Source organism: Tamandua tetradactyla, chromosome 4 (assembly GCF_023851605.1).
Source record: "Tamandua tetradactyla isolate mTamTet1 chromosome 4, mTamTet1.pri, whole genome shotgun sequence".
NCBI classification, from domain to species: domain Eukaryota; kingdom Metazoa; phylum Chordata; class Mammalia; order Pilosa; family Myrmecophagidae; genus Tamandua; species Tamandua tetradactyla.
The window spans coordinates 2,586,544-2,600,446 of record NC_135330.1 but is presented as its reverse complement, the minus strand read 5'-3'; the positions used below and the strand labels follow the sequence as shown (position 1 = coordinate 2,600,446).

General features: G+C 44.1%; 1 protein-coding gene across 1 annotated transcript; it reads left to right on the top strand.

The window, feature by feature from the left end:
* Positions 1 to 6,056: 6,056 nt before the first annotated feature.
* Positions 6,057 to 7,061, top strand: LOC143678703 (late cornified envelope protein 3C-like). Its single transcript, XM_077155667.1, has 2 exons — positions 6,057 to 6,090; positions 6,530 to 7,061. Exon 2 carries the CDS (start codon positions 6,551 to 6,553, stop codon positions 6,815 to 6,817), a length of 267 nt encoding a protein of 88 aa, XP_077011782.1. The 5' UTR covers positions 6,057 to 6,090; positions 6,530 to 6,550; the 3' UTR covers positions 6,818 to 7,061.
* The last annotated feature ends 6,842 nt before the right edge of the window (positions 7,062 to 13,903 follow it).

Genomic DNA, 13,903 nt, shown 5'->3' with positions numbered 1-13,903 from the left:
CATGACCTCACACAAGCTCCGTCCCTGGCTCTTGCAGCAGTGGTCCTGTAGAGATGAAAGGGGCCTGGTCGTCCCTGGAGCAGCTCACCACCTAACTGGACCCTTCTCGAACAGAGACATTTGATCTGATGAGATCATTGTGACCACAGAAGTGTTCACAAAGGCTCCGAGCCAGGCTTCAGAGGTGAATCCCGCATTGCCCGGCCACTCTCCAGAGGACGGAGGAGCCACCTGGGGTTTGCAGGGCGTGGTGGCTGCACAGGGTCGTTGGCACGTGGGGATGTGACATTTAGGGTTGGAGGTGTAGGTTTGCAGCCCGTTGCTGTCCAGCATGGTTAAGCTCCAAAGAGGACTTCAGTCCCCACGGAGCGTGGAGACCAGAGCCGAGCTGAAGTGCAGAGGGGATTTACCATTGTAGAGGTGACAAGAAGCACAGCTGATATTTTTTAAAAAGAAGAATAGTGTTGTGCCCACATCCATGTGAATGTGGGATGTTGTTATGACTCTGAGAGAGTAGGAGCTTTCAGAGGAAGTGGTTCATGTGCTCGGAAGAGTTGCACAGAGGAGTGATGGCGATGGTTTTCTTACACGGTTGGTAACGGTGAGGTTAGTGATGGTGGAGTGGTATTAGGCTCATTTGGTAGCATTTACCTCACTATAGCTAAGGTTTATGTAAACGGAATATTGTTTGCCCATTGAGTTTAATCATGTTATTTTACAGATGTAATCTGTGATGATAATGAAATACAGTAGATTTTATTTACCAAAAAACATTACTTTAATTGTCATTGGTTTGTATATATGTTATACTATACAACAAGTTAAAAAAATTGAGACTTAAAAAGTCACATATTTAAATGAAATTAAATACAAGCTCATGGCAGCAAACATCTCTGATCTTCTGTGAGCCTGGAGGACTGGCTACTTGTTTTTAAATCTTAAATTAACAGTAAAGTCTACAGTTTCTGTTTTTCATTCCAATGTACCATTGACTCGTTTTGTGTCAGTGTTTCCAAGATTTCTTTCATAGACACGTGGGAGCATGAAGGATCTTGGAAGGAGATAACGGAGTTTCTGATGGTGGGAAAGCCAGGCCAGGCTTCCAAATAAGACCCCGGATCCCGTCTGGCCGTGTGTCCGTTTTAGCCTGCCTGCTGCACTGGGGAAAGCCATTCGCTTAATGTCAATCATCCTATAAACACTGTAAAGGGAATTGTTTTCGTAGCAAACAGGACGATGAGACTGAAGAGGCACCACTGGTGTAGGAACACACTGCGCTGCCAGTAGCTCCGGCTTATAGGGTGGGCGGCAGGGGTGGGGACGACCTGCGGGAAAGGGGGTCTTCGGGAGGCCTGGGCCAGGCCAGATCTGCGCAAGCCCCAGATTCCCGGCCTCACTGGTGACGGGGCCTGGTCTCAGGCCGCTCTCCTTCCTCACTCCGTCCCCAGGTCTGCGTCCTCCCATCCACTCAACTTAAATCATTCCTGCCCCGGCCCTTCATGTAGGACGCCCAGGCTGAGTGTCAGCTAAGTGTCAGCAGAGAGGGTGGACACCAAACCAACATTTCCATCTGTGGTGACTCAGCCTGAAGGTGAAATGCGGGAGTCACAGGGCGGGACGGAGCAGAACCACTTTGTCCAACACCAGCTGCCGAGGTGGATCATTATCTTCCCACATGGTACCGGTTTCTCAGAGCCCAGTTTTCACTCCCAATGATGTGCGATTTTGAGTTTCTAGACTTTGGGTATCATACATCTTCCACCGTCAGTGTGACTTAAAACATGTCAGAACATGTCGGAAGAAGTCCTCTCTGTTCCTCACGTATTGAGCATGGACTTGCAGCTGGTTTCTTGCCACCTCCATTTCCCGAGTCCCTCAGATTACATTTCTCATATCCTGAAGTTCCCATCTTGCCTGCCTGAGATGGAGTGCTGTAACCTCACCCCTGCCCTGACCTCACAGCCTGCCCTTTCCCTATCAGAACAGAGACCTCAGTGATCCTGAGAAGACAGAAGATGACCAAGGTCCAGTGAGAATGTCCTGGGAGCCCTGACATCCTGAGGACCAGGAATGATGCAATGAGGAGATTCCTGGCTGGCCCCAAATGAGGATTTCGTGTTTCATAGGCGCGCACATGTCAGCGGTGGGACAGGAAGGTTTAGTTCCAGGGAGAGACTTATGACAAGGCATGTTAGTAACACGTGAGTAAAGAAATAAACAAATGAAGCTTGGCCTTTCGCCTTGGCAATGTGTGACAAGATATCACATAGCATGATATCACATGTGTACAGCACTTGAGTTCCTTCTTGGAGAAGATGAGACGAGCAAGCCTGAAAATGGTACCCTGTGCTGCAATCGAAGATATTTATTCTTGGAGTTTGGTCATTTTAGTTTTCTGATTACCGGATTTCAGGCACACAGGTTTGAATTAACAATAATCCTTGGTTCATAAGATGTGCTCTTCATCAGCCCACGCAAACTCCCTTTACTCATTTATTTATCTATAATTTAAGTAACAAACACACAAAAATCTACCACTTCAGTGAAAACAAGGACTTTGAGAATCTTGTATCTGTGTAGTTCTCTCTCATTCCGTTCCTCTGCCTGTACGGTGTTCCTGAATAATGAATTTATCATTCTTTGCTTCTCTCTTTGTTGTTGTTGTTTTTTTTTGCATGGGCAGGCACTGAGACTTAAACCCGGGTCTCCATCATGGCAACCGAGAATTCTGCCAAGAGCCGTCCTCCCACTATCTTCTCTTTGTCTATCTTTTATCACATTTATATGTATTCCTAAAATGCATTATCTTTTAGTTTTTTCTGCTTTAAATCAGATTTCTTGATTTAAACAGGATTTCATGAGGCATAATTTACACACAGCAAAATTTACCCATTTAAATATACAATTCTATGAGCTTTGACTGATACGCACAATCTCATAATGAAAACACTACAATCACAATATAGAACAGGGCCATTACCCCAAAATATTCTCCTGTTCTTCTTTGTGCTCAACCCTCCGACAATGCCAGCCCTGTACAACCTCTGATCTGTTTTCTGTCCTCACAAATCTGCCTTTTCCAGAATGTCTTATAACTGGAATATATAATGTAGCATCTAAAATCTGGCTTCTATCACATGGAATAATGCACTGGATATTAATTCATGCTGTCTCATGTACCAGTAGCTCATTTCTCTGTGTTTCTGAGCAGTGGCCCATTGCACAGATGACCACAGTGTGTTTACAATCCATCGGCTGGACATTTGGGCTGTTTCCAATTGGGGTAATTGTGAATAAAGACTTTACACAGGTTTCCTGAGACCAGAAATTTCATTTCTCTTGGCTAAATATCTAGGAGTAGGATTTCTGGGGCAAGTGTTTGGTGTGTGCTTAACTTTTTAAGAAACTGTTAAATTGTTTTTGAAAGCAGGTATACCATTGGGCATCCCACCAGCAAAGGTTGAGACATGTAGTCACTCTGCATCCTTTTTAGTACTTGGCATTTTCAGTTATATTTTATTTTCTAATCAATGTGTAGTAATACCTAATTTTTGTTTTAATTTGCATTTCCTAGATGACTAATGATTTTGAGTCTCTTTTCATCCGCATATTTGCCATTTGTTCTAGTTTTCTAGCTACCAGAATGCAATATATCAGAAATGGAATGGCTTTTAAAAAGTGGAATTCAATAAGTTGCTAGTTTACAGTTCTAAGGCTGAGAAAATGTCCCAATTAAAGCAAGTCTATAGAAATGTCCAATCTAAGGCATCCATCCAGGGAAAGATACCTTGGTTCAAGAAGGTCGATGAAGTTCAGGGTTTCTCTCTCAAGTGAGAAGGCACATGGCGAACAAGTCAGGCTTTCTCTCTCATCTGGAAGGGCACATGGCGAGCATGGCATCATCTGCTAGCTTCTTCTCCTGGCTTCCGGTTTCATGAAGCTCCCCGGGAGGCGTTTTCCTTCTTCATCTCCAAAGGTCGCTGGCTGGTGGACTCTCTGCTTTGTGGTGCTGCAGCATTCTCTGCTCTCTCTGAATCTCTCTCTCCAAAATGTTTCCTCTTTTATAGGACTCCAGGAAACCAATCAAGGCCCACTCTAATGGGTGGAGACATGTCATCCCCTAATCCATTTTAACAACAATTCTGGACTAAATCACATCACCAGGGAGATGATCTCATTACAGTTTCAAATACACAGTATTGAATAGGGATTATTCTACCTTTATGAAATGGGATTTATATCAAAACATGGCTTTTCTTAGGGGGCATGCTTCCTTTCAAACTGGCACAGGTGGTCTCTCACCATTACATGTGATATTAGTTGTAAGATTTTTTGCAGACAACCTTTACCTGCTTGAGGAGGGTCCCTTGTGTTCCTTATTTGCTGAGAGCTTTTGTCATGAATGCATGTTGGATTTTGTCAAATATTTTTACTGAATCTATTAGTTTTATTTCCTTTAATTTGATGTGAATACAATAATGTCTCAACTACTCTTCTTAGACTTGCTGGCCTATCTGGAGGTTAAAAAAGGCACAATTTTACAAATCTTGTGTTGCTCCTGTAACCTAAATATGAGCTCATCCCTTCAGCCCATGAGTACAATGATGCATAATGAATTTATTTGCCCAAATCACAGTAGCTAGAAATGACCACCATCCCAAATAGTCACAAAATATCTCCAAGTCCATTCTGGGAGTCACGTCAGAGAAGCCAGTCTGACAGCTCTTTGTACTTTCCATTCCGCCAGCTCTTCCTCCCCTGATCCAATTCACATCCTCAGTATCCTCCCTGCTCGCATAGTTACGGGGACGCTCTCCCGACTGCGACAGTGCAATTGAGGGAGGGCAAAATCTGTGTAAGAGGCTCACTTCAGGGGTTCTTACAGCAACTCGTGGGTCAGAATGAAGCAAAGCTGGGTCCAGGTGGCGGTGGTGAGAACGTCCTTCTCCCCACATTCAATGACCCGCTTTGGAACTCAAGCCCTAAGCAGCTTGGCTCCTGAGAAGTGTCCCTTGTGCAGTTATGAGAGGACTGTCTTACAAGGTGGATATGGAAGTCCTTCGCAGTTCCCTGACATGGGAGACACACCCATGTTTTCTTCCTTCAGACACCCCCCAGCTCCCACCCACTCCTGATGATGCGGCCCACAGTCTCTTTCTGCTGATGACCCTTCACAGTGGCCTTCCTTCCTGAGGAGGGCTCTGGAAGTACCAGCCAAGCCTGACCTCTAATTCAGCCTGACATGAACCATCCGAGGGTTTCTTCATGGGTGTGTGAGTGGAAACATCACAGCCGTGTCCTCCTACATAGTCATGCTCTGCGCGGACAATTCCTCCTGAAATCACCAGGCTTATCTGTCCACGTTATGGCGACAATGGTGAGGTTTCTTCTACAGCAGCAGAGCCTCATTCATAATTTCTCAATATCCTAGAGGAGAGGAGTCCCATGCCAGTCCCTGGAGGTACGAGGACGTCCACGAGACCTCACTTCACAGCCAGAACCCTTCTCCCACCCCTTACCCGCCCAGTGCAGAGTCAGGAGCATGGGGGCATCACTCAATTACATCAGAAGGCAGGGTCTTTAGTGTGGACTGGGGACTTCTTTCTGCACATTATATTACATTATCACATGGGATTTGTTTTATGATCCATTTATTTATTTACTGGACTGTCTGTACCACCAAAATCTGTAGTCAAAAAGCTGAAGAACGGAATTCATTCCCACCATCCCAGCTCCATCAAAAGCAATGGGACAGAATCCACACCATGGAAGGTGACCAGCAGAAAGGAAGGAATGAAGGACCAAAGCAATGAAGAAGGAAGGAAAATGGAGAGGAAGTTGCTGATGGTGTATCGAGAGTCATCATGCTTCCAAGTTCAACCACATCACTAGGGTGTTGTGCAAGTGTCCAGGAAAAATCTGGAAGCTTCCTGCTCAGAGGGTGCCAGGCTGGCGCCCTGCCCCTGGTTGGGAAAGGGCAGCATGTTCTGGCTGCGCGTCACCAACCCAGCCGGGATAAAAGGACACAGGCCCTGGGCTCCTCACCCACAGCCTCCCGAGGAGCAGCTTCTCCTGCCTCCTCTGTGTCCGGTGAGTGTCCATCTGACCCGGGAAAGGACAACCAAGGTCACAGCCGAGGACAGGGAAGCAGAGGGTCTGGAAGGAAACAGCACAAATAAGGCTACAGAGGACACCCATGGGGGACCTCACATTCCCTCCAATCCTTTTCTGTTCCTCATCTCACATGCACACAATTCCTTTGACATCCTCTGGAAGGTTTCCCCAAGGGGTGCAGCCCTATGGGATTCCTCTGAGATACAGAACTTGGATGCCCGATTAGATCAGCGGCATCTTTCCTGGTAGTCGGCATTGTACATGGTCAGATGGACTCTGCTCGGTCTCCCTTTCCCTCCTGCAGCTCTTGGTTCAAGGACCAGCTGGTCTCAGAAGGGAGGGGTCTGGGAGCCCACAAGAGAGGAGGCATTGACCTGGAGGTTCTGAACTCACAGCTTGATTTTGTCTTGTCCAGGGCGACTCACCTCCTGCCAAGATGTCCTGCCAGCAGAGCCAGCAGCAGTGCCCGCCCCCACCCAAGTGCCCCTCCCCCAAGTGTCCCCCAAAGAGCCCAGCGCAGTGTTTGCCTCCAGCCTCTTCCGGCTGTGGCCACAGCGCCGAGGGCGGCTGCTGCCTGAGCCCCCACAGGCCCCGCAGAGCCCACCGGTGCCGGTGCCGGCGCCAGAGCTCTGAAGGCTGCGACAGTGGCAGGGGAGAGTCCGCGGGCCCTGGCTGCGGCCACAGCTCTGGGGGCTGCTGCTGACCGGGACTCCTGATGCAGAGACAAGGAACTTTGGAGAATGCAAGGATCCAAAATGTCAAGGAAAAGCCCCACCTCATGTCTTTTTCAGACTCCCTAACCTCTTTTTTCTTCCTGTTTGAACAACTGAGCATTTGGGGAGGATTGTGTTTCCCCAAGGACTGTGCAGGCTCCTTTCTGAGTGCCTGATGATGTTTTGTCATTGCCTTTGTCTGCATGAGTAGCAAAATAAAGCCTCTTCTCAACGTCTCCTGTATCTTACTTGGCCTCTCACTTCACCCCACTGAAGACTGTTCCCTGCGTCTCCTCCTCCCTCAGCTCCTGGGGGCCCCGCATGCCCAGCACCAGGGAAGGGTCCTAACTTGAACCGGGAAAATTAGTGGGTGGAATCTTCCTCAGCATGGATGAGCCGTGGGAGCTGCGAGGTGGAAGGTGGAGGGAGGTGGAGGTGCTGGCAGAACATCTCAGCAAGGCCTGGTGCTCTGTCTTGTACCGTGTTGAGGTGTGACCTGGTGTCGGAGTCCCGTCTTTCAGAGTATGAAAAGCTCCCGCATTCTCGTACGAGGGCTCCTGGAAGGCGCAGGGCGTACACAGAATCTGAACACAGAGAAGAAAGACCAAAGAGACTGGAGGGCATGCAGGCGGAGGAAAGGAGAAGCGAAGCGGACACGGCAGGCCCTGTTGATGGACTTTGGAGAGATGGATGAGCTGGATGGTTAGCAGGATTTAAAGAAATCTGAAAAGAGTGTGTGGGATGTTCAGCAAATGAGAGGCTCTGAGCTGTGAGAAAACTCAGAAGGAAAGAAAGAGGACGTGAGAAATGTCTCAAGGAAATACATGTTTAGGTTACCATAAGCTTTTTTCAAGTGATTTAACATAGAATGAAATTCATGTTCATTACTTTTGGATGATGAATGTCACTTTTCTAGCTAAGGTAAAATCAAGAGATACAGCCATGTAGCACGTACAATGGGGTCTCCATTGGGCGCTCCTTCCATAACTGTGGAAGGAAGAGGCAGCGCTCATCTGTGCCCCAAGCTGAAATCATCACCCCATCGCGCACCAGGTCCGCGGTTTCTCTCCGACGGCTGGGTCTTAGGAAGAGCCGTGCAAGACCAGCCAGGATCCGCCGTGAAAACAACCTCAAAAAGATTAAAAGATATCATATAGCTGCGGCTACACTCAAAGATGACATTTTTAGGAGAAATGGGATCTAGGCCATGGAAATTCGAGGCAGAGGACAAAGCCCAGGCAATGCTTTGAGACGTCAACTGAATAAAATACAGTGTTGTTTTTGTAATTTCAGTTTTGTAAAGACCTTGGGGAATGTGTCCTAATACCCATAAGCATATCACTTCTTAAGAAAATAGAATAAAAAGTGTCAAAATGTGTCTTAATAGGACGGTGATGCCAGGCCTGCCCTGGTGGCCAGTTCACTGCCCAGCTCACCTGGCCGATTAAAAGATGCCATATAGCTGTGGCTACACTCAAAGTATATAAGAAAGCTGGGCAAAGAGGAGCAGCCAAAGGGTGGCAAATAGCAAAGACATTAGAAATGCCTCTAAAATGCTCTAATTTAATAACTGTTACACACAATGTAAAGCTTGTTCTTAGCTTCACCACTGTTCAATAACATGTAATAGTGTACATATACATAAAGCCAACATCTCTAGAAATTTTAGCAAAACTGTGAAGACAAAATAATCTCATGAATTTAAAAATTTGTGCAAAATTAAATCTTTTTTTTTGTGGAAGAAGAACAATGTAATACCTATATGCTCCATTAATTATTGTCAAAAATTGTATATTACTGTTTCAAAATTCATTTACTAAAGTGTTTTAAGTATTTAGCATTATTCTGACAAATTTAATGGTAATTGTATGTTGTCAAATGTTTGCTTAAAGGTAGTTTCCATAATTATTTTAGTAACTTTAATATATAAAGTATAAGGAGGGCAGAAGATGGTGGCTCAGTGGCAGAGTTCTCACCTGCCATGCTTGAGACCTGGGTTCGATTCCTGGTGCCTGCCCATGCGAAAAAAAAAAAAACATAAGGAATATCCTTTTATTGAAAGGAGAGAAAGTAATTTTGTCTTAAGTCACAGGTTGTTACAGAAAAAAAGGGACAATGTAAAGTAAAACCTGAATAAATATAGAACGTCACAGAAAGTTCACAGAAAATAAAATTATAGTCAAAGTTAGGAAAGATTTGATGGTTATATTTACGAATTTTTAAAAACCATAGTATCGAATAATATATATTAATACAAACTACAATTTAGTTTTTCTCTGCTAAAGTGATAAACGTTTTCTTAAATTATTAGTCTGTTTTTAGTATGAAATTATAAGAGCTTTTTTCTCAGTAATCAAGCAGAAAACCTATGTTGTATCAAAATAACTTCTTGTACTTTATGTTAACTTTATTATGTCCTCGGTTGTTTAAAAAATCATCTTCTCACTTTAAAAAAACAAAGTATTTTCTTTAATTTTAATTAAACATGAAACAAAATATTGTTTCAAAGCTGACAACTTTTAACACTTTACTTTCTCAAAGTCAAACTTTAAAAAATACCTTTTATTCTGAACAGTTGCAAAGGACTTGTTCTTTCACCTTAAAAAAAGTAGTAAAAATAGTTTTCATTTAATATCAGTTGCACAAAAAATGTTTAGACAATGTTATAAAAATTGAGACAAATTTTATAACTGTTAGTTACTAATCTGCAAAATAATAGATAAGAATATAATGTTGCTAGTTATAATTTTAATTGTTTACAAAAGTGTTATACTACACAAAAACACCCACATTCTCTTCCCAGTTACATTGTTTTACTCTAATGCATCTCTGAAAGTGCTCACAGTCAGCTACAGGTCAAAGCCTCATCTTCAAAAAAAAAAAAAGATTTTTAAAAAGGAAGCATGGTAGGGTGGGGAGGGGGGTGTGAGGGTGGCTCAGTGGGAGAATTCCACCTGCCATGCGGGAGACCCAGGTTCGATTCTCGGCCCATGCACCTCCCCAAAAAACAAGCAAACAAACAAAAAATCCACCAAACAAAAAAATTCAAGAAATGTTGCTGCAATAACAGGATACTCACATGGAAAAAGAATGAAATGTAACCCCTGCCATACAGCATACAAAAAAAAAAAGAAGCGTGGCAAGTATGTAAATTACGTTCCACCCATTAACTGACCTAACCCTAGTAAAAACGTGAAGGAAGAAGTTGAACCTTTGTTTTGCCTGCAGTGCTTAACTGTTTGAACAAGGCTCCTATTGTGCTTGGTGTCTCCCCAACTGAAGTACTGGCTACAGTTTCTCTTGTCCCTGAAACTGTAAAAAATACCAGCCACATCACATGCTCCAGAGGTAAATGAAAACACACTGGTACTGAAAGCACCTGGCTACTATGCATACATTTAGCTCTGCCTGCCCCAAAATGCCTCAGTCCCTTTAGCTCTTCAGTGGTCGCTGCCCCCAGACCAGCTCTGCAGCCCAGGGTCAGAGGGCGCCATGAGACAGGCAAAGGAGCCCTGAGGCTACGTGTCCTGTTTTCAGAGGACCGTCGATGCTGCACTATATCAACTGTACAAAGAACATACCTCGCGGAGCTTTGGTTGCCAGAATAACGTAATTAAAACCTAAAAAAACACAATTAGCATTAAAGCCTGCTCTTATGGGAGGAAAACACATACAGTATTGTAAGCTGAACACCCCATGTAACTAATGAAAAAAACTTGCTCATTAATTAGCTTAAGTGCTGCACAAATATACTAGATAAATATAAAAATGTCTCTTCAATATTAAATCATTGGCCGAATAATATTAATCATGTTAAAAATTATAATAAGCTGGACTCATTTTCTGAGTGGTCAATAAATTACCTGTGAGATGGAGAGTAGCATTAGCATGGCCTTTACTTGGCTTACCTGATGTTTGACTTGCTGATGTTTGCGTTCTATCTGCGGGTTTATGTCCAGACCATCTCCCAGATTAGTGTAAGAACTTCTTCGCCCTTTTCAGCAAGAAGCAATTACAAAAAATTGGGCCTTTTCCCACTTTCCCTTTATAAAAAAAGTTCACAAAATGCCATTTCTTAAAATGAGAAAGTATTACATAAAAGAGAGGTGATTTAATAACTGGATAGATAAATAGAAAAAATGCTCAATATAATCTTTTAGTCTAGAAAATGCTTAGTATAACTGTCTTTCTTTTATATGATCACTTCACTCAAACAGCCTTAAAGTTATTCTAAGCATGAAGAGCCCTTTTAAAAAATAATTTGCTATTGGTCCAATATCAACAACAATTTAAAAACATGCTCTCTGTTCCCTGAAACCATCTCTTGCCCTGCTTGCAGAAATGAAACATTGTACAATGTTTCAGCACTTTCCTTCCTTTTAAAAACCAAGATCAAAGGCCTGAATAGTCAACAAAGGAAAAAAAGGCCCCCCAAATAATGAGATAAGTTAAACAAGCAAAATAAAGCAACCAAATGTTATGTATTTTTAATAAACCCAGTGACTTTTACTTAGCTTTTAATTTTTTTTTTCTGTTTTCTTCTAGACCTTTACCATTTCTTTGTCTAAGTTATAAAAGCTCAAGCCATCCTTCCTGCTCTGAACTGGTCTTGAAAATTTTTTTCCTCCAGTTTCCTGATAATTGAATCTTCAAGCAACTCACCTTCTCACCCAAGCAGAGAAACCTGTTTCCCTGGTTACGTGGGAGCAGGTGGGTCTGACGATGGACCGGTAAGATGTTGCCCAGAGCTGCAGGTGGCTGAAGGCCTGACCGCCTGGACAACCGAGAAGCCCTGAAATGACCGACGGTGAACTGCAGCGGCGACCCCTGGCCCGTCTAGCACGATGATTCAAGGTTGGTCAGACTTCTTGCAAGGTGCCCGGCTTCCCCAGAGGGATCCTCCAAGAGAAACAGGTGAAACTCTTTGCCTTTTTGCAACCTGCCTGTGAGTCCCGCCTCACCGCTTCTGCCGGGGTCTGGGGGTGAAAGCAGTCCGGAAGCTGCTGGTCAAGTGGAGGGACACAGGCACTTGCTCTCGGCAACAGGACCACCAGAGAATGTGGGGGCATGCTCTAAAACAGTCTCACTGGGGGTTTTGGACACTCGCCATTTCATGCTACCTGTTTTTCGAACACCAATGGAAGCACATGTTTTGGAAAGACTCAGAATTTTGGCCCTGGTGGTAATATATTTAAGCTTTGGAAAGAAGATTTCCTACAGCCTTCATGTGGCTAGAAGGTCCAGAGTCATTACTGCAGCTAATGATTGTTAAAAGACATCAAAGTTATTTATATATATTGCATTGTTATCCTCTTCTATTAAATTAAATACGATGCAAAGGGAAACTATTACAGCAATGTCATTTTGCATCAATTATCATCCAAACCTGAACTCATCTCTTCCCAGGTTCTCTATGTCATGTGGGGGGAACTTCCCTGTCTCTGAACCATTCTCACCACTCAGTAGTCCAGGCAAATATACACTGAAACGCTGCCCTTAGATTTGTAAGTCTTGTCACTTGTAGCATATATTGACTACTTATCTGTGGCCCTGCATTTAAGGCTCACATTTCTGGTTCATTTGTCTTTATAATGTCTCAGCTTTGTTTTCTCTTATCGCCTCTACCTTGACCATGCTATTTAAAAGAGAAGGAGAATCCCAGAGTCCCTGACTCCAGTGCCTAGTTCTTTGCCAGCACACTATTCTGACTCCCATTTTCTTAGATTCCTACCTTTTCCAATCCATTTCCCCTCAGGTGGCAGCTTTATTTCCTCCTTTTGCAAGGACCCTCCATGTGCTTGTTTGAGGCTGTTCTGGACCCCACAGAAGCCACGTCCTTCTAATGTGGGGGTGCAGAGTTGCTGCGGGTGGGGCCTGGCCGTTAGGTTGTTTCAATCTGAGCTGTGACACACCCTATTCAGATGGGTTTTAAACCTTTTACTGGAGTTCTTTATGAGAAGATAAAGGATAAAAAAAAAAAGCTGAGAAAACAGAGAGAAAAATCCTGGAGGTGCTAAGAGAGGCTCCACAGACAATGCCACTGGAACTAGAGGCAAAGGGCATGAAACACGGGGGCAAGGGACCAGCAGATGCCGGCCACGTGCCTCCCCATGGGGCAGAGATGTCCCTGATGCCGACCACGTGCCTCCCCATGGGGCAGAGGTGTCCCTGATGCTGGCCGCTTTTCTTCAACATCCAGGGATCATCCTGTTGATGCCTTAATTGGGACATTTTCTTAGCCTAAGAACTGTAAATTGTAAGTTAATAAATCACCATTGTAAAAGCCAACCCATTTCTGGTCTATTGCCTTCTGGCAGTTTTAGATTTGGCCCTGGTTGTGATATAGTCAAGCTTTGAAAAGAAGGTGGCTGCGCCTATAGCCTTCATGTAACTAGGACACCCAGAATCATTATTGCAATAATCAAGGACACGTTAAAAGTTATCAAAGTTATATATGTATCATATTGAGTTATCTTCTTCCATTACATGAATAAAATTTAGTAGGAAAGTACTCTAATGATGTCATTTTGACTCCCATCAGTTGTCATTCAAATACGAACTTGACATTAGGATTCCTGGCATTGGGTTTCATGAATCCTTTTCAATCACCCTGAGTGGACTAACCATCCCAGGACAGCACCCTGATTCCCGCCCCACACTCAAAAGCCCATTTGCTGACCAAAGAGCTCACTCACTGCCCACAGTGATACCAGGGACATCTCGACTCTTCCCTCCTATCAGCGAAACCACCAACTGATACCCGAAGGCCAGGTAAGCGTTTCAGGGATGAGAAGCATGTCCTATATATTTTGAATCCTCTGTGTTCAACATAGTTCTAAGATGTTCACTTTTTCATGCTGTTTGGATCAATATAATAATTATAAACAACGGACCTTCAAAAGTCCTGAGGGGGAGGGCCAGAAATTTGGGCAATTTATGGGCTTCCTGGTTCCCTTCCATCAGAAAACAAATCCCTGGACATCTCCCAAGAGGGTGTAGGAGGCCTGTCTCGGGACAGTGTGAAGAGCTGTTACCTGGATTATAACTCATCATAATCGATACTGCCCAAGTCCCAT

Coding starts and splice junctions, on each gene's coding strand:
- LOC143678703 (XM_077155667.1), top strand. CDS start 6,551: ATGTCCTGCCAGCAGAGCCAGCAGCAGTGCCCGCCCCCACCCAAGTGC.